This window comes from Medicago truncatula, chromosome 3 (assembly GCF_003473485.1).
Source record: "Medicago truncatula cultivar Jemalong A17 chromosome 3, MtrunA17r5.0-ANR, whole genome shotgun sequence".
NCBI lineage: Eukaryota > Viridiplantae > Streptophyta > Magnoliopsida > Fabales > Fabaceae > Medicago > Medicago truncatula.
This window is the reverse complement of record NC_053044.1, coordinates 19,808,059-19,828,653: the sequence shown is the minus strand read 5'-3', so window position 1 is coordinate 19,828,653 and position 20,595 is coordinate 19,808,059. Positions and strand designations below refer to the sequence as shown.

The following is a 20,595-nucleotide window of genomic DNA, read 5'->3' as shown; positions in this document are numbered from 1 at the left end:
TTACACAAAGTGTTAACAAAATTCATTGATTTAGCAAGAGCTACAACCCCCCTTATATAGGAATGGCTTATGATGATGGAATAAGCAAAAGTAACTCCTAAGAAAACAAAAGGATTTCAGCCACTAATGATAGTGGGGCTGATTTATTACAAGGAAAATGTAAAAAAAAAAAAAACAAGAAGAGATAGTGGTGCTCTTTGATTGCTTAGTGCTCCATTTTCGTGTAGCTCTTTATATTCCACTCTTCTTATGCTTTTATTGTGCCACTATCACATTCTTGGATGATAATAATGAACTTTGGTTCTTTTTCTTCCACTTGGGCCACACCTTCTTCAACTTGGGCTGAACCTTCTATTGATTTGATTATGAAGTGAACTAAGGCATCATTGACTCTTCTTGCACGTGCCCTTGTCATAGGACCTCCTAGGCTTTGTATTGCATCACTTATGTCTTGGACTATGTCCTCATCATTCCCTCCTTCTTGGAAAGAATTCGACCTCGAATTTAGACCTACATCAAAAGGAGACAAATCAGCAACATTAAAAGTAGTACTTACTCCATACTCACCTGGAAGTTCTATTTTGTAAGCATTGTCATTGATTCTAGAAAGTACTTGAAAGGGTCCATCTCCTCTTGGTTGAAGTTTGGACTTCCTTTGTGATGGGAATCTTTCCTTTCTCATATGTATCCAAACCCAATCCCCGGGTTCAAAAACAACTTTCTTTCGCCTTTTGTTAGCACTTTTTGCATAGCTTTCATTTTTCCTTTAAATTTGCAATTTTACTTGCTCATGCAATTTTCTCACAAATTCAGCTTTTGCTTTCCCATCTTTATGCTTCAAAATAGATGTGTTAGGTAATGGTAACAAATCAAGAGGTGTTAAGGGATTAAAACCATACACAATCTCAAAAGGTGAATGCTGTGTAGTGCTATGGACAACCCTATTGTAAGCAAACTCTACATGAGGTAACCATTCCTCCCACATTTTTAAATTCTCTTTAAGAACAACCCTAAGAAGAGTAGAAAGAGTTCTGTTCACTACCTCAGTTTGTCCATCTGTTTGGGGATGACAAGTAGTGGAAAATAACAACTTTGTTCCTACCTTTCCCCACAAAGTCCTCCAAAAATGGCTTAAGAACTTGGGGTCACGATCTGAAACGATGCTCCTTGGTAAGCCATGTAGGCGTACCACTTCCTTAAAGAGCAAATCAGCAACATGACAAGCATCATCCACCTTTTTACATGGAATAAAGTGTGCCATCTTTGAAAACCTGTCCACAACCACAAAAATAGAATCTTTTCCATTCCTTGTTCTAGGTAGCCCCAAAACAAAGTCCATGGAAATGTCAATCCAAGGAAATTCAGGTACAGGCAAAGGAGTATACAAACCATGAGGCATAACTTTTGATTTGGCCTTTTTACACACAATGCATCTGTCACAAAATTTTTGAACATCAATTTTCATGTGAGGCCAATAAAAATGTTCTTGTAAGAATTCTAGTGTTTTAGAGACCCCGAAATGATCCATTAGTCCCCCCTCATGCGCCTCTTTTACAAGTAATTCTCTAATGGAACTTTTAGGCACACATAGTCTTTTTTCTTTAAATAAATAACCATTGTGCTTAAAATACCCATTGACAGCAGTGTGCTCACAAGCAAAAAAATTTGAAGAAAATTCAAGGTCACTTTCATACAAATCTTTAATATGTTCAAGACCAAAAACTTTTGTTTCAAGAGTAGAAAGTAAAACATACCTTCTTGAAAGTGCATCTACAACCACATTAGCCTTACCTTTCTTGTGCTTAATCACATATGGAAATTGTTCAAGAAATTCAACCCATTTGGCATGTCTCTTGTTCAACTTACCTTGCCCTTTTAATTGTTTCAATGATTCATGGTCACTATGAATGACAAATTCTTTTGGCAGTAGGTAATGTTGCCAAGTTTGCAATGCCCTCACTAAGGCATACAATTCCTTATCATAAGTTGAGTAATTTAGGGCAGCCCCTTTTAATTTCTCACTAAAATAAGCAATTGGATGGCCTTCTTGCATCAAAACAGCGCCAATTCCAACATTGGAAGCATCACACTCAATTTCAAAAGACTTAGAAAAATTAGGTAATGCAAGAATAGGTGCTTGGGTGAGTTTTTCTTTAAGGGCAGCAAAGGATTGCTCTTGCTTCTCACCCCATTTAAAACCAACTTCTTTTTTTACAATTTCATTAAGAGGTGCAGCCAAGGTGCTAAAATCCTTTACAAACCTCCTATAGAAACTAGCTAAGCCATGAAAGCTTCTTACCTCACTTACATTTTTGGGTGTTGGCCATTCTTGAATTGCTTTCACCTTGCTTTCATCAACATGGACTCCCTTAGAGCTTACAATGAAACCTAAGAAAATCACATGATCGGTGCAAAAGACACATTTTTCTAAATTTGCATACAAATTTTCTTGTCTTAACACTTGTAAAACAGCCCTTAAGTGAATGCAATGGTCCTCTAAATTTTTGCTATATATTAAGATATCATCAAAATACACAACAACAAATTTACCCAAAAATTCTCTCAAAATATGGTTCATTAGTCTCATGAAAGTACTAGGTGCATTAGTTAGCCCAAATGGCATAACCAACCACTCATATAAGCCATATTTTGTTTTGAAAGCTGTTTTCCACTCGTCCCCCTCCCTTATCCGAATTTGATGGTACCCACTTTTCAAATCAATTTTAGAAAATAAGCATGCACCAAACAATTCATCAAGTAAGTCATCTAGCCTAGGAATAGGATGCCTATACTTAATGGTAATGTTATTAACAACCCTACAATCAGTGCACATTCTCCAACTACCATCTTTTTTTGGTACTAAAATTACCGGGACAGCACATGGACTTAGACTTTCTCTTACCCATCCTTTACTTACCAATTCAGTCACCTGCCTTTGTATTTCTTGAGTTTGTTGTGGATTGCTTCGGTAAGCTGGTCTATTAGGCAAAGATGCTCCTGGATTGAGATCAATATGATGCTCAATTCCCCTTATAGGTGGTAAACCACTTGGTACCTCCTTCGGAAACATGTCTTCAAATTCCTGCAAAAGAGTTTCAACACAAATTGGCAAATTTTGTTTGTTAGGGGTGTTGGTTAGTAATGCCACCTCTTTGCAAAATAGCAAATATAGGGGCTGTTGTGAGACAATTGCATTTCTAACCTCTCCTTTTTTTGCAACCAAACTCTCTTTCTTTTCATCATTCTTTTCTTTTTCTTTTTTATTCTTTTCTTTTTCATTCTTTTCTTTTTCTTTTTCATTCTTTTCTTTTTCATTTTTTTCTCTCATTTTCTTTTGATCTTCCCTCACCTCACTAGGACTCAATGGTACAAGAACAATCTTTTGGCCATGATGCACAAGAGAATATTTGTTGGAATACCCTTCATGACTAACATTCCTATCATATTGCCAAGGCCTTCCTAACAACAAATGACAAGCCTCCATAGGTACTACATCACACAACACAACATCCTCATACTTCCCAATTTTAAAACAAACCTCAGCTTGTCTATTAACAACCATTTCAACACTTTCATTAAGCCATTGAAGTTTATATGGCTTAGGGTGAGGTTTGGTTTTTAAATTAAGTTTTGACACTAACCGAGTACTAGCAACATTAGTACAACTCCCACCATCGATAATCAAAGAGCATACCTTTCCTTGAACTAAGCATCTTGTGTGGAAAAGGTTTTCTCTTTGAGTGGTGTCTCCTTCTTTGACTAAGTTCCCCAACATCCTCCTCACCATGAGTAACTCTCCACTCGGAATTTCTTCTTCTTCTTCTTCATCATACTCTTCAACATTCTCACCTTCCTCCCTTCCTATAACTTCATTTTCCTCCACAAGCATAGTTCTCTTTGTTGGACATTCAGATGCACTATGCCCTTTGCCTTGACACTTGAAACATGTAAGTTTTTTGTTAGTTGAAACATTTTGAGGAGGTGTGATAGCTTTACCTTTGTTTTCAACCATGGGCTCCTTAGATGATGAAGATGAAACACCCTCCTTCTTTATCTTATCCTTCCAATTTTGAGAGTTGAAAGTGGTGGAACTTCTCCTTGTTTGGCTCTTTCTTTTGAGTTGTTGTTCCACTTTGATAGCTTGGTGTACCAATTCATCCATTTCAACATAGTGACGAAGTTCCACTATGTCACTAATGTCATGATTTAGACCATGTAGAAACCTAGCCATGGTTGCTTCATCGTCCTCCTCCACATTAGCTCTAATTTTGAGAACTTCCATCTCCTTGAAATATTCTTCAACACTTTTAGAACCTTGAGTGAGACGTTGCAATTTGTTGTGCAGATCCCTATGATAATAAGAAGGAACAAACCTTCTCCTCATGATTCTCTTCATCTCTTCCCAAGTATCAATTGGTCGTTCCCCATACCTCCTTCTATCTTTGATCAATTGATCCCACCACACTAAAGCATATTCTTTGAACTCAATGGAAGCAATCTGCACTTTTTTCAAGATCAGAATAATTGTGGCAATTAAAAATTTGCCCAATTTTAGTCTCCCATTCTAGATATGCCTCCGGGTCACTCTTCCCAACAAAAGATGGAATTTTAATTTTTATGCCCCTCAATTGATCTCCCCCTTGTCTCCTTCTACGCCTTCTTTCCCCCTCATCGCCACTACCATCATTAGAATTTTGAGGCCTCCTTTCTAACTCATCAATTCTTTGTTGGAATTGTTCACCTTGTTCTCTTAACAATCTCTCAAAATTCTCACGCATGGCTCTCATTTGAACAGTTAGAGCTGCTGTTCTAGGTGAAGGTGGGCTAGACATGGTTGTGAAATATTTGTGAAATTAATAACAAGTATTTTTTTTTTAAAAAAATAAAAATAAAAATAAAAAAAATTGGACCTCACCACTCTACTCACGCGTTTACACTCAAACACTCATGTTTCACTCACTTTTGGCTTTTTTTTTTTTTTTTATGATGAAAACACTCTGCCTTTTACCACTCAATTTGCTCTTTCAGTTCTTTAGAGAAACCAAAATGAACCAACACAAGGAAATCAATTTCAAATGATAATCAACACACAAAAAGCTTAACAAAAAAAAAAATAGCAAGAAGAGAGGGACGCAAGATAAGACTCTAAACCCAATGGAAACAACAGAATTTTTAGAGTGTGACAAAAAAAAAAAAAACACACAAAAGATAGCAATTTTCTAGAATCACAACTCTTTAACAATCAGATCCCTTCTTTTTTTTTTTTCTAATACCTTTTTTTTTTTTTTTTTTTTGTAATGATAATGGAGTAACAAATAACAATCAACAAGAATAAAAATAATTTACCACTGTTTGTCCCTTTTGGAACCTTGCTCTGATTACCACTTGATATGCACCAACAGCAGAAAGTTAAGCATTTCCTTCCATGAAATAGCTTTGTTATCTTTGGACCTTTAGATTCACATGATTCAATAGGAAATAAACTGATTGAAAGATGGATATTTGAGTTATAAATGAGAAGATGTTAGAATTAGACACAAACACTTTTAGAGACTAAATTGAGACCAAATAAAATAAGAAAAAACAAAAGAAATGGAATAAGAAGAAGGGGCGCCACACTCTTTCTAATCCAAGAGAGAATGATAAGCCTATGGATGAGGATCACCACAAGAAAAGGATTTCTTGATAAGATCAGTTTTGGTCCAATCCAGAACCTAAGAGCAAATACTCACAATTACACAAAGTGTTAACAAAATTCATTGATTTAGCAAGAGCTACAACCCCCCTTATATAGGAATGGCTTATGATGATGGAATAAGCAAAAGTAACTCCTAAGAAAACAAAAGGATTTCAGCCACTAATGATAGTGGGGCTGATTTATTACAAGGAAAATTTTAAAAAAAAAAAACAAGAAGAGATAGTGGTGCTCTTTGATTGCTTAGTGCTCCATTTTCGTGTAGCTCTTTATATTCCACTCTTCTTATGCTTTTATTGTGCCACTATCACATTCTTGGATGATAATAATGAACTTTGGTTCTTTTTCATCCACTTGGGCCACACCTTCTTCAACTTGGGCTGAACCTTCTATTGATTTGATTATGAAGTGAACTAAGGCATCATTGACTCTTCTTGCACGTGCCCTTGTCATAGGACCTCCTAGGCTTTGTATTGCATCACTTATGTCTTGGACTGTGTCCTCATCAGTTATGCTCTGATACACCCTGTAATACCCAAGACAACTTTAATTATTGCCAACTGACCCCACAAATCAACACGGGTTCTTTCAGCATGCTTTGTCTTCAGTCATACACTTTTTGTAGAACTTTCCAGAAGGTTTCCCATCTCAAAATTGATCCAAGTCAAGCACACTTAAATGTGGAGTTCTTATGGTACTGGCTACTTAAAAGAAGTTGCATGTTATTAGTACCAAAATATTATTATAAGCGTACATGCACGAACTCAGGAACCCTATCATTCTGATGCGAATCACCCATCGCAATGCCTTATGCACTAGCGATCACTACTCGTCCTCGTCATCCTTAGACATTGCAATATATATATATACATTGCAATATATATATATATATATATATATATATATATATATATATATATATATAAGTAAATTTCAAATCAAATGTGATTTTCTACAAAATGTTGTGATACAAGACGTCAATGAACCAAATCAATATACTCCTGCTAGTCAAATACTTAACTGAAATATTGCTCACGGTATCCCATTTTTGAAAGAATTTAATAGAATGGAATTTGTTTTATTTAAGATGTTTTGGATCCCATCATTTTTTTTAAGCAAAAAGTGGTGCAGATGGTGAACCAACTGCAACACCCTTAAAATATATAAATAGAAAGAAACAAAAATAAAAACAGAAGGGGGACATAGACCAAAACCTTCTCAGACAAGAAAAAAGCAAAACAAGAAAACAAAGCAAAAAAGAAATAAAAAGCAACAAAAATCCAAGAGATAGGAAGGAAAGAACGAAACCCACTTAATGAAAATTGTTTAATTTAAGATTTTTCCAATCCCAATATTAAAATTTTATAAAAATCTTTGTATTTAGTTGTTAATAATACTCTTGTTCTATGTGACGCACCAATCCTCCTAATACTCCAAAATTGATTTTTGTTGTTGGGTATGATTTATGTTCTCCCTAAAATAGAATTTATTTTATATTAATATTATTTATAGCACACACAACCTTGTTTTCAAAAACATTTCAAAGAAAAAAGACTTGAATAAAAAATTATAAAGTATATAAATTGCTAAAATAAATTTGACAATTGTAATTCTAAATGAAAATTTATTACTATTAATATTGTTTGATTTCATTATTGATTTTTTTTATTGAAATCAATTTTGGATAAAAAAATTATTTGAGACAAATATTTCAATTTACGAACATTCACATTTTATAAATTACAGTGGAAATAAAGGTCATTATAACTATCCTTGAGCGGGTTGAAACTATGCATTCACCTTATTGTTAGAAGACTAAGTTTTAAAAACCTAGCCAGCAACTAAAATGTAAACAATGACATCAAGAAAATGTTTTAATATTTTTTTTAACTTGTTGAATTGATCAAATATTTAGAAACATATTTTGTCTAACTGATTATTCATCATTTAAATTAAATAGAGGGTCGTGATTTGTTTAAACTAGAAGCTATAAATAGTATCACAACACCTCTAATAATGGTTTAAAATTTCAATTTACTAATCTAGACATTTATCCATGTTATGTTATCTTAAAGTTCATATCTATAAAGTATAGATTGTTTTAATATTTATGTCCCAGTTGTTTGACGATAAAACTTTACCTATATTTTTAAATATCATATAAAACATTAAAATAAAACGACAAGAAAAGTGTTAGAACAATAATAAATTTATAAAACTATTTTTGAATAGAATTTATTCAACGAAAACTTTTAATCGTTTGAGCTCAATTTGACACAATATCTGCGTATACAGTTTAAGATCGTCAACCAATCGCGTAGAAATCATAAATGTGACTTTTAATGTAGTTATGATTAAAGACAAATGTTTTTAACGATCTAACAAATATAATTGATTTACAACGTAAAAACTCTTCACATATGTAGTGCAAATATTATTAAAAGTTTTTATTGAATGTTTACCATTCAAATTTTATAAAAGCTATATAATTATATCGTCCTAGTATTTCTTTTGTGTGATTTAATCAATGAAAACATATATTAAGCTTCAAAACAATGGAATCGAAATATGGACGGTAATGAAATAAACAATTTTTCAATTAATATTAAAATTCAGTAAATTTGACCAACATTAAATGGTTATTACAATTTTTCAGTTTTCTTATTACTACATTAATAATTATCTTGGTAAATATTCGATGTTTCTTTACGGTTTGCAAGTCCATATTGTAGAATCATTGAACCCTGCAAAAAAATGAAAAAAATAGGTTTAGAATAAAAAACAAATATACTAGCAATTAAATAATACTTAGGCTTTTTAGGTTGGAAGGAGAGATGTCACGTTAGATTATAAGGAGTTCTTGTTTTAACTCGTTCTTTTAAAAAAACAATTATTAACTAACTTTTAATATTTTATAAAACAATATATGCATATGTGTGATAAAAACTTACGCGTTGCAATCGACGCTTGGATCAAATGGGACATTGAGAGTAATGTTGCAAAGTTTTGGTAGTTGAGTTGATCTATCGGACTTTACTCCAAATCTTGATGCAGCGGGTTTGAGACAGTTGCACACATCCCTCCGACTTTGAGTGGAGTCAGCCTTTTGATTTAAATCATTTGCTCCTGCACAACAATAACTAGTTGGTGTAGCAGGGCCAACACCCTGCAAGAAAGGAAGACATGGCAACAACGAAAAAAGAGCCGAAGTACAGCTCACGTCATCAATTTGGCGTGCATCAAATTTTGTTACTAGCATGACTAAAATCATCACAAGCATAGAAAGAGAAATAAATTTCTTGCCCGCCATATTAATTTAAATATGTGGATATTTAGAATGATTGGTCTCTGCAAGCATGCCTTAATTTATAGGCAAAACTTGTTACGATATGTTTGGTAATTCTTTAATTTTTGTTTATTTTAATATTAAAAATATTCTTGTTAGTGATTTCTTATTTTCTTTCTTATTTTTCTTACATAAAAGGCAATGTTTTTATCTTCAATAATCATGGTCAAACTTATAATTAAGACAATCAATTCTAACTATAAAGAATTGTAAGAATATAATGTATTCAAAATTCTTATAAAAGTAGTTTATTTATTCTTGAACTCATGTATATTCACACATTCTAGAAACACAAATATCAAATTACTAGATTATTATGCATTGTTAACAGAGATACAAGGGTATGAATCATTAAGACAGAAAAAGTAAGAATAGTTTAATAAGACAAAATGGAAATATGTAATTTTTTTTATTATGCTCAATGAATTTTTTCTTGATTTAGATCAATGTGTGATGTAGATTAATAAGACATCGATTTTATTTTTGTTTTGTTAATCTCGTTAATAACAATAAATCTTTTAATAAGCATTTATTTTTTTGACAAAGATAGATGAATTGTGATCTCTAGTCTTAATTCATTGTTTTATGACCTGGTAGGATATTGTTAGTTAATATTGTAACCATTTCTTGTGATATATTTATTTAGTTTCTCATCTTGTGGAGATTAATAGTTTGAAAGTACTATAAGATAGAAAAAATAAATACTTTTATAAGATTATAATTCCAATTAAATAGACTTTTTAAAATAAAATATTTGTTTTTTAATGATATATTAAAACATATAAATTTTATGAAATTTCATAGTTATTTACGAACTTTGTAAATCTTATTTCGTTATTTTCTTTTAAAAAATTAATTTAGCTAAACGGACGTTGTTGTCTATATTGGTGGTTGTAATATCCAATTGAAGATGGTCGTATATGGGGTTTGAACTTCACCCTTTAAGATTCTAAAGATAAATTCTTATAGTTGAGCTAACATCTCATGTGTAATTATTTTCTATAATTAAATAAACTAAAACCATATATCTAACATCCCATAAGACTTTATGTACTGTCGCCTGACCTTATAAACCAACACGGGTTCTTTCAACGTGCTTTGTCCTCACTTGCACACTTTTAGGAAAACTTCCCAGAAGGTCACCCATCCCAAAATTGATCCAAGTCAAGCACATTTAACTGTGGAGTTCTAATGGTCCTGGGTACTGAAAAGAAGTGGCATCTTGTTGGTACCAGTAATACCAAACAATTCTTATAAGCCTTCTTCAATCGTACACTCGCATACCTGAATGAAATCATGAACCCTATCATTCCGATGTGAATACGGTTGCTTAGAAACTTTTAGGAGTTGTAACGCCCTAATCGTTGTTTTATTTATTTTTGATTTAATTAGAGTCGTATATGTGATTTTAATTAATAATGGTGTTTTATGTGGTGTGATATATATTTATTATATAGTTTATTTTTATAATAATTAGAATAAGTGAGAAACAATAAATCTTTTAATAAGCATTTATTTTTTTGACAAAGATAGATGAATTGTGATGTCTAGTCTTAATTCATTGTTTTGTGACCTGGTATGATATTGTTAGTTAATATTGTTAACAGATATACAAGGGTATGAATCATTAAGACAGAAAAAGTAAGAATAGTTTAATAAGACAAAATGGAAATATGTAATTTTTTTTATTATGCTCAATGAATTTTTTCTTGATTTAGATCAATGTGTGATGTAGATTAATAAGACATCGATTTTATTTTTGTTTTGTTAATCTTGTTAATAACAATAAATCTTTTAATAAGCATTTATTTTTTTGACAAAGATAGATGAATTGTGATCTCTAGTCTTAATTCATTGTTTTATGACCTGGTAGGATATTGTTAGTTAATATTGTAACCATTTCTTGTGATATATTTATTTAGTTTCTCATCTTGTGGAGATTAATAGTTTGAAAGTACTATAAGATAGAAAAAATAAATACTTTTATAAGATTATAATTCCAATTAAATAGACTTTTTAAAATAAAATATTTGTTTTTTACTGATATATTAAAACATATAAATTTTATGAAATTTAAGAGAATTTTTCATAGTTATTTACGAACTTTGTAAATCTTATTTCGTTATTTTCTTTTAAAAAATTAATTTAGCTAAACGGACGTTGTTGTCTATATTGGTGGTTGTAATATCCAATTGAAGATGGTCGTATATGGGGTTTGAACTTCACCCTTTAAGATTCTAAAGATAAATTCTTATAGTTGAGCTAACACCTCATGTGTAATTATTTTCTATAATTAAATAAACTAAAACCATATATCTAACATCCCATAAGACTTTATGTATTGTCGCCTGAATTTACAAACCAACACGGGTTCTTTCAGCGTGCTTTGTCATCACTTGCACACTTTTAGGAAAACTTCCCAAAAGTTCACCCATCCCAAAATTGATCCAAGTCAAGCACATTTAACTTTGGAGTTCTAATGGTCCTGGGTACTGAAAAGAAGTGGCATCTTGTTGGTACCTGTAATACCAAACAATTCTTATAAGCCTTCTTCAATCGTACACTCGCATAATTGAACGAAATCATGAACCCTATCATTCCGATGTGAATACGGTTGCTTAGAAACTTCTAGAAGTTGTAACGCCCTAATCGTTGTTTTATTTATTTTTGATTTAATTAGAGTCGTATATGTGATTTTAATTAATAATGGTGTATTATGTGGTGTGATATATATTTATTATATAGTTTATTTTTATAATAATTATAATAAGTGAGAAATAATAATTATTTTTTGTGTTTGGGGAGTTAATTAGAATTTATTAAAATTAATGGGGAGTTAAGTGAAAATAAAGGGAGTTAAGTAAATGGGAAGTTAGGAAAAGAGAAGTCAGAAGCTTTTTACGTGGAAACTGTCAAGTTGGGAGAAAAGGGAGAGAAGAGCAAGTTAGAGCCAAGAACCATTTTTGCTGTGCATTTTCTGCAATTTCTAAGGTAAGGGTGAGGTTTGCTTCAGTAGTATAGCTATTAATTTCTAATTTTGAGTTTAACAGAGTTTTGGTGAAAATTGGGAATCAAGGGTTTTGTGAAGAAATGATGAAATTGGAGTAGGAATTGTTGTTTTCATGTTAGAAAATAGGTTCTGAGTGTATACAGCAAGTTAATTCATATCTGTAAACTGATTTGGGGAGTGAATGGAAGGAAAATGGGATTTTTGGGAAAAACCTGAATTCTGGCCGTACTGATGTTCATCGCTCGCCTCGCGAGCATTCATGTCTTGCCTCGCGAGTGAACAACATCATGTTTCGCCTCGCGAGTAGAACCACTCGCCATGGCGAGTTAGTGAGTGAAATTCTGGATTTTCAAATTGTTGTTATAGGATGTTTTAGGGATAGTTTAATGTGCCTAAATGATTTTAATGATGACTGGAGCAAGTTTTAGGTTAAAAAGATGAATAGGGAGCTTAGAATTGAGGTTTGAGTGAGAAAAATGTCAAAATTCCCGAGAGCACCTACTTTTCACTCGCCTCGAGTTCGCCTTGAACTCGCCATTGTGAGTAACCTGTTTTGTGAACTCGCCATAGCGAGCAGATGTGCTCGCGAGGCGAGCTACCCAGTTTTTGTGTGCTGATTTTACTTACATGAATGTTTGTGATTGATGTTGTTGTTTTGAGCATAGTTTTATGTAATTGTGCATTATTCCGGATTGCTGGTTGTTGATGTTGTGATGGTTGAAATGTATGCTTTATTTATTAAACCATACATGTTGTATAAGTGGAGTCATATGAAGAATGTATGCATGGTCATGTTGTATGTAGATATACACAAGTAGGTCCATTGCATATGCATAAACAGCGGAGAGGACTCATGTCCTGGAGCACTAGTTGTTCACAGCGGTGAGGACTTCGGTCCTGTTTGGTACCACATGCATATCTGCATTTATTGAGGAGTCTTAGTGGTGTCGTCATGTCATGCATGAGTCTTTATTGTTGGTTGTGGTTGTTATATTGATGATGATGATGTTGTTTGATGATTATATATTATATACATATTATGATGGACGATTTGATAAGATGTTGTTGTTACTTGTGAATTATATATTTATTTTTGCAAGATGATAAATTGATGTTATAGGGTGTTAGATTCAATTGAAGATTTTAATATCTATATTTAATTGTTGTGAATCTCACCCCTTCTGCTTGAAAATGTTGCCCTTCCTATGGGTAACTTGCAGGTGATCCTGAGTAGTCGGTGGTGGCTCAAGTGTCGTGTCTAGGGCTCTGATACGTGGGATGGGAAATATTCTTTTTATTGTTTTCTTTCCTATGGATCTTATTTTGGAACTGGATGTTGTGGCCCTAAGATGGATGAATTATGTTGTTAAGGCTTTATGCCAAGATATTGTTTTGGAGAATTTAATCGTTGTTGTTGTTGCTATTTAAAATGCAAATATTCCGCTGCATAACTATTGAAGTTATGAATGATGTTTAATTAAATAGTTTCATATGCTATTTAAGAAATTTTGAAATGTAGTGTAGCATGCCCGTTTGTGAATTACTCTGATGAATATTTTATATTTAATTACTTTTGGGTAACAGGGTGTTACAAGGAGCCTCTCATTTCCATGTCTTGTGCAGAGGCAATAACTCCCCGCCCTCATCAACCTCAAGCCTTTCTTTCCCAATAGCTTTCTCTTGGGTAGTCCCTGACCCAAATCGTATTGGAAGAGTTATGCTCTGATACCACCTGTAATATCCAAGACGACTTTAATTATTTCCAACTGACCCCACAAATCAACACGGGTTCTTTCAGCATGCTTTGTCTTCAGTCATACACTTTTTGCAAAACTTCCTAGAAGGTTTCCCATCTCAAAATTGATCCAAGTCAAGCACACCTAAATGTGGAGTTCTTATGGTACTGGCTACTTAAAAGAAGTTGCATGTTATTAGTACCAAAATATTATTATAAGCATACATGCACGAACTCAGGAACCCTATCATTCTGATGCGAATACGGTTGCTTAGATGCCTTTAGGAGCCACCCATCCCAATGCCTTATGCACTAGAGATCACTACTCGTCCTCGTCATCCTTAAACATTGCAATATATATATATATATCTATATATATATATATGTAAATTTCAAATCAAATGTGATTTTCTACATGATGTTGTGATACAAGACGTCAATGAACCAAATCAATATACTCCTGCTAGTCAAATACTTAACTGAAATATTGCTCACGGTATCCCTTTTTTGAAAGAATTTAATAGAATGGAAATTGTTTTATTTAAGATGTTTCCAATCCCAACATTTTTTTTAAGCAAAAAGAGGTGCAGATGGTGAACCAACTGCAACACCCTTAAAATATATAAATAGAAAGAAACAAAAACAAAAAGAGAAGGGGGACATAGACCAAAACCTTCTCAGACAAGAAAAAAGCAAAACAAGAAAACAAAGCAAAAAAGAAATAAAAAGCAACAAAAATCCAAGAGATAGGAAGGAAAGAACGAAACCCACTGAATGAAAATTGTTTAATTTAAGATGTTTCCAATCCCAACATTAAAATTTCATAAAAATCTTTGTATTTAGTTGTTAATAATACTCTTGTTCTATGTGACGCACCAATCCTCCTAATACTCCAAAATTGATTTTTGTTGTTGGGTATGATTTATGTTCTCCCTAAAATAGAATTTATTTTATATTAATATTATTTATAGCACACACACCCTTGTTTTCAAAAACATTTCAAAGAAAAAAGACTTGGATAAAAAATTATAAAGTATATAAATTGCTAAAATAAATTTGACAATTGTAATTCTAAATGAAAATTTATTACTATTAATATTGTTTGATTTCATTATTGATTTTTTTTATTGAAATCAATTTTGGATAAAAAAATTATTTGAGACTAATATTTCAATTTACGAACATTCACATTTTATAAATTACAGTGGAAATAAAGGTCATTATAACTATCCTTGAGCGGGTTGAAACTATGCATGCACCTTATTGTTAGAAGACTAAGTTTTTTTTTTGAACAAGCCAAAATGAGATATATATTAACAACAATAAGTCTTGCTCTCTAGCACAAGGAGTGCAATAAGAATCAAAACAAAGTTACAACGAAAACAATCTGTCCGAAACAAAAATTAGAAATGAAAATGAAACCGCAGCCTATCCCTAAACAAACAAAGGGATGCTGCCACCATAAATGATAACCAAAAGGAAAGCACACATTTTTAGCTTTCAACCAATGAAGAGAATACATCTTAACCTTTTCCAAAAGCTGCACCGTCGTATTGACTTTGTTCGCAATGAGTCGTTGATTTCTTTCATTCCAAATATTTTAGAAGACTAAGTTTTAAAAAGCTAGCCAGCAACTAAAATGTAAACAATGACATTTGTTATCATGATTTTGGGGTATCAAGTCATTAATTAGGCTTGAACCTTCCAATCTTTGATATTCTCTATTTTTTCTTGGGAAGGGTAAAATTGAGAAAACCCTTAGAAACTCTATGTTCGGGGGTCGTTTTCGTTACGGGAAGGTGTTAGGCACCCGTAACGACTATAGTATTCTATAGGAACCGCTTTTCTAGCTTTATGTCTACGCTTTATTTTTATGCTTATTTATTGAAAAGAAAGTTTATTTAGTTTAAGAATGGAAGGAGGAAATGTTTAAGATTTTATTTTATTGGACTTGGAGAGGTTTTGACCTCTTGCCTACATACCCTTTTAAGGGATCAAAATTCCATGTAGTTCTCTTCCAAAAGTATTTTTGGTGTGTTTCAATTGATTTTAGTTTTTGAAAATGGTTTTGAAGAAGAGAAAGAGGCCGTAAAGGCATGAGAGAAAAAGATAGTGAATTGTTGATTCAATTATTAACAAAAAAATGTCTAAGTAGAAATTAAGATTCATTTGAATTTGATTAATAAAATAAAGGAAAATACAATGGAGTTTTGACTCCAAGGTTTATTAGGAAAGATTTGAGTTATGGAGTTATTTCCGGGAAAATGATATTTTTTCTAAGTATTGCGTTTCCTAAACATACATCTAAGCGGTAAACATACAACGTGTGTGCGTGTCGGTGTACATCATATAGAGAGTCCATTGTCCTTTACACTTTGCCCTAGTTTACATGCTATGGTCTTGCAAGAAACTAAAAGGAAATTAAACTACCTAGAATTATTACATGTCCACTTAACATAAAAAATGAATAGGAATGAAATGATGAAATGCTATAAAATGGATGAGACATAGAACAAAAAATGGTTAGTAAAATAAGGCATGAAAATATGGCGAAGAGAGCAAACAAAGGAATATATGGTAAACGGTAAAAAATGACGACAATAACCATAATACAAAGAGGAAAGTAATACTTGCAAGGCAAGAAATTAAAAAATCATGTTGAAAACATCAAAACACACACACAAACAGTGGCATTTATCATGAAATTGCACATTGAACGTTCATATCATAGATCAAGATATCACGAACGGAAAAAACGAGAAATTGCGTGAAATTCAACTAGAGAAAAGAAAATAATCAAGAAAGCAACACATATATTTTTATCAATTTTATAACATGCAAAAAAAATCACAAAATAGTCAAAAATGTATCAAGAAACACATAGAAATTTTTTAGGAATTTTTACGAGAAAATTAGAACGAACAGTGGTTCAAACAGCAAGAAAGCATGGTGTGAATAGCAAGAACATAGCAAAAACGCAGCAAAACCCAAAGGAAAAAGCCCAAGCCCAAGCCTAAGAGGTCCGGACGCACAGGAACCACAGGATTGATCCAAGGGATCAAACCCTAGATCAAACGGCCAGGAATGAAGGGAATTGGACCGGTCTTGGACCGGTCCGGTTCACTGGCCTATAAAAGGAAGGGAGCGCCGGTTTTTTCATTTGCTAAACTCCTTTCTCTCTCTAACTCCCTCGCTCTCTCACTAGCCTCTCGTCTCTCTCTTCTCTTCGCCAGTTTCTGGAAGGAGACGGCCGGAGAAGATGAAGATTCATCGGAATCTTCATCGACTCCGCCGTGAATTCCAGATTCCGGCGAGCCCTAACCTCACCAGAAAATCATGAATCCTACATCAATCTACTCGTTTCTTCACCCTAAACATGAATCTAATGCCATAAATCACATGCAAGGCTTGAATCTTTGTAGATCTACATTTTTGTTACGGTTTTGAAAATATTTTTTAGGTTTTCAAATTCTTTGAAAGAAACTGTTTGAAACCTTGAGGATCTACATGGATTCGTCCTTATTGATGCTTTTTAAGAAAGAACAGTGGAGTTATATGTTTACATGTGATTTAATCGGAGATTTCGAACAAGATTTTTTAGAAATCTTCGATTTGATTCTGTTTGTTGATTTTTGATTTGAAACTGAAAATAAATCGGTGTTTCTTGCTGGTTTGATTCCTTCTTCTTCTTCACCGGTTCATATTCTTCATCTTCTTTCTTTCTTCTTCTTCTTCAAAAAAAACTCTGTGATCGTGCTTGAGTTTGTCACCACTTGGTGATGAATTCTCACTTGAATCGCAGAGAAAAACGATTCAATGATGAAGATTCACCATGAATCACTGAGAATCGACGAGAATTTGATGAATTTGTTCATACATTTTGGTTCTGGAGAATTAGGGTTCTTGCTTGTTCTTGATGGTTTCTGAATTTTGATCTAACTGAATGGAGAGAGAAATTGGAATTCTGTTTGTGATGTGGCGTGAATTGAATGGGTCTCTGTGGATTTCTCTGACACTGTGCACTATTTATAAGCTGTCACTTGTACTTGAGATCCAATGAAATGGTGACACCTGGACTGGTATGGCTCGGCCTTGGACTTGTTGTGACCTAGGGACCTTTCTGCAAAAAAGTAAAATTGAGGACTAAACTGCAATTAATAATAATGGACTAAAATGCAATTTTAAAAAGTTTTGGACTAAAGTGCAGTTCTGGAAACTTGTTTGAGGGACCAGAATGCAATTAAAAATAAAATTGAATTAAAATTGGTAAGTTGGAAAAAAAAGTAAAGTGAAACCTAAAATAAAATCAACAAAAGGACTAAAATGAACCAATTACAAAAATGAGGTATTTTAAAATACCTCTCTGTCGAAATTTTGATGGGAAAAGACCAAAATGCCCCTAGGGACTAAACTGACTCAGATGCAATTTTTGAAATGATTTTTTTTTAACAAAGACTCAACAATGATTTGTAAAACAAGTTGAAAAGACTCAGAGACAAATACAGGGACTAAAATGGGTTCCACTGCAAGAAATGACCAAAATACCCTTCTTGTACGATTTTTGCAAATATTTGAATTAAAATGCAAGAAAAGCAATGCAATGATTCAGAGAGTTTTCAAATGACTTGTAATGTAAGAAAGACACTTTGGATGATCTTATGCAAGAAAAACACAGGCAAAATCATGATTTGCAAATACCTTGAGGCAGAGACAGTAAAATATACAGATGAAAATAAAGTGAAGATTCAAAGTAAAACAATAGTAAATTGACAATTATCAATGGTAGAAAAGAAATTTGAACGAGTATTTTTAGGTCCAAAATCAGGGTATAACAGCTGCCCCTATTTAAGTTTCTTTGTCCGGAGGGTCAAGAGACGGAGTCCTTGGCTTGACGGGACGAAGATACTTAAATATTAACATTTGCACTGTGTTTGGACGTAAAAATACACTTGTACGTTTTCAAATATCATGAATGCCATGCAACATTTGGATTATGAATGCAAGACAAACGAGAATCGGATTTAACAAAGTATGTCGTATCCATTGCGGGATTGGTAGACATTGGCAGAATAGCAGATGACAGGGTAGACCGGTCACAAAAACAAATTGACAGGTACAAGCTGCTCTTGGATTGAGCTGGGCACTTGACCGGGAATAAAGGCAGACAGACAGGTGCGAGTCGTTCTTTGATGCGAACTGGTTACTCGACTGGGGACATGGAAAAGTAGACAGGTACGAGTTGTTCTTGGATTCGAACTGGTCACTCGACCGAAAACAAAGGCAAATAGACAGGTGCGAGCTTGTTCTTGGACGCGAACTGGTTACTCCACCAGAGACATAAAAATACAGACAGGTGCAAGCTGCTCTTGGACTTGAACTAGCCACTTGACCGAACAGAAACACATAGATAGGTACAAGCTCTAGCCACTTGACCGAACAGAAACACATAGACAGGTACAAGCTGTTCTTGGACTTGAACTAACCACTTGACCAAACAGAAACACATTCACTGGGGATTAGTTTTTTTTGACAAAATATAGATTGAAATTGACTTGACATTGACATGTCCTAGAGATGGACCAATGGCACTGGCTCCCCAGATCTTGACAGAGAATTTGACATAAGTATTGAATTGAGACTGATGTTGACATTGGAAATGCAATATGCATGGATGATATAACAGTTTTATCAGATGTATGGGCACGTAGTATGCATGATTATGCATGTATGAATGCTTGTAATGCATGACTGTTGGCAGTTTGTAGACATAGTTTCCCAGAGACAGACAAGACATTGGAGTATTGGGCACGTAGTGGCTCGCGCTACATCACACATTCTTGGAAATCCTCTTTGGAGATAACGTCATTGGGAGACGTATCGGAACCATGGTTGAGGGCGGGTAGCATATGCAACTTGCTGGGGATAGAATCTCGGAAGACTCTGCTGGGGATAATGCCGTCATCGCTGGGCATTTCAGTGTTGGGTGTACTGTGGATGTTGTGTAACACCCCGTTTTCCCAACATAAAAATTCTTAAAAACATTTATTAGAGTAAGCATCATAAACAACAGCATATCACATAAAACATAATCCAAAACAGTTAAATAATAATTTAACCAATATCTTAAACATTGCAGCGGAAATTATATCATAGTCATAAAACGTTTTGGCACGCAGGCCCCATCAAACAGTTCATATGATAATCCATATCAATATTTAAAATAACATATTAGTCACGTAAGAGAATGAAGCATGTATAACATATAACCCCATCCCGTTACGTATCAGAGCGACCTAGACGACACAGTGAGGCAAGGCCACTCACAGAAGCAACTGCACACTAAGCACGATCACCTGCAAGTTACCCATACGAAGGGCAACATTTTCAAGCAGAATGGGTGAGATTTCATAACAAAATAATGCTAATCAAAGTAATTCGAATCATAATTAACATTAACATCATAATCATTCTTGGATAACTTTGCATATTCAAATAACAAGTATCACGTATTCACATATTCAATAAACAAATATCACGTATTCACTTATTCAATCGTCATCAACAACATAGCATTATGGACATGACAATGTGACAATGCTCTTAGACTCCTTATATGCATGTGGTACTAATCGTCATCATAAGTATTAATATACTTTAATCGTGCGGAGGACAAAGCTCCTAATAATCGTGCGGAGGACAAAGCTCCTAATAAACGTGGTGAGGACTAAGCTCAATGAGATGCTATGCATGGACTCTTATGAACAAAAAATCGTAATCAACATATCAACATGCATCCTACAATTTGGAGC

General features: G+C 33.5%; 1 protein-coding gene across 1 annotated transcript; it reads right to left on the bottom strand.

Moving 5' to 3' along the window:
• Nucleotides 1-767, bottom strand: LOC120579314 (uncharacterized). The gene has a single exon (XM_039831255.1). The coding sequence runs from the start codon at nucleotides 680-682 to the stop codon at nucleotides 248-250; it is 435 nt and encodes a 144-aa protein (XP_039687189.1). The 5' UTR covers nucleotides 683-767; the 3' UTR covers nucleotides 1-247.
• Nucleotides 768-20,595: the final 19,828 nt, after the last annotated feature.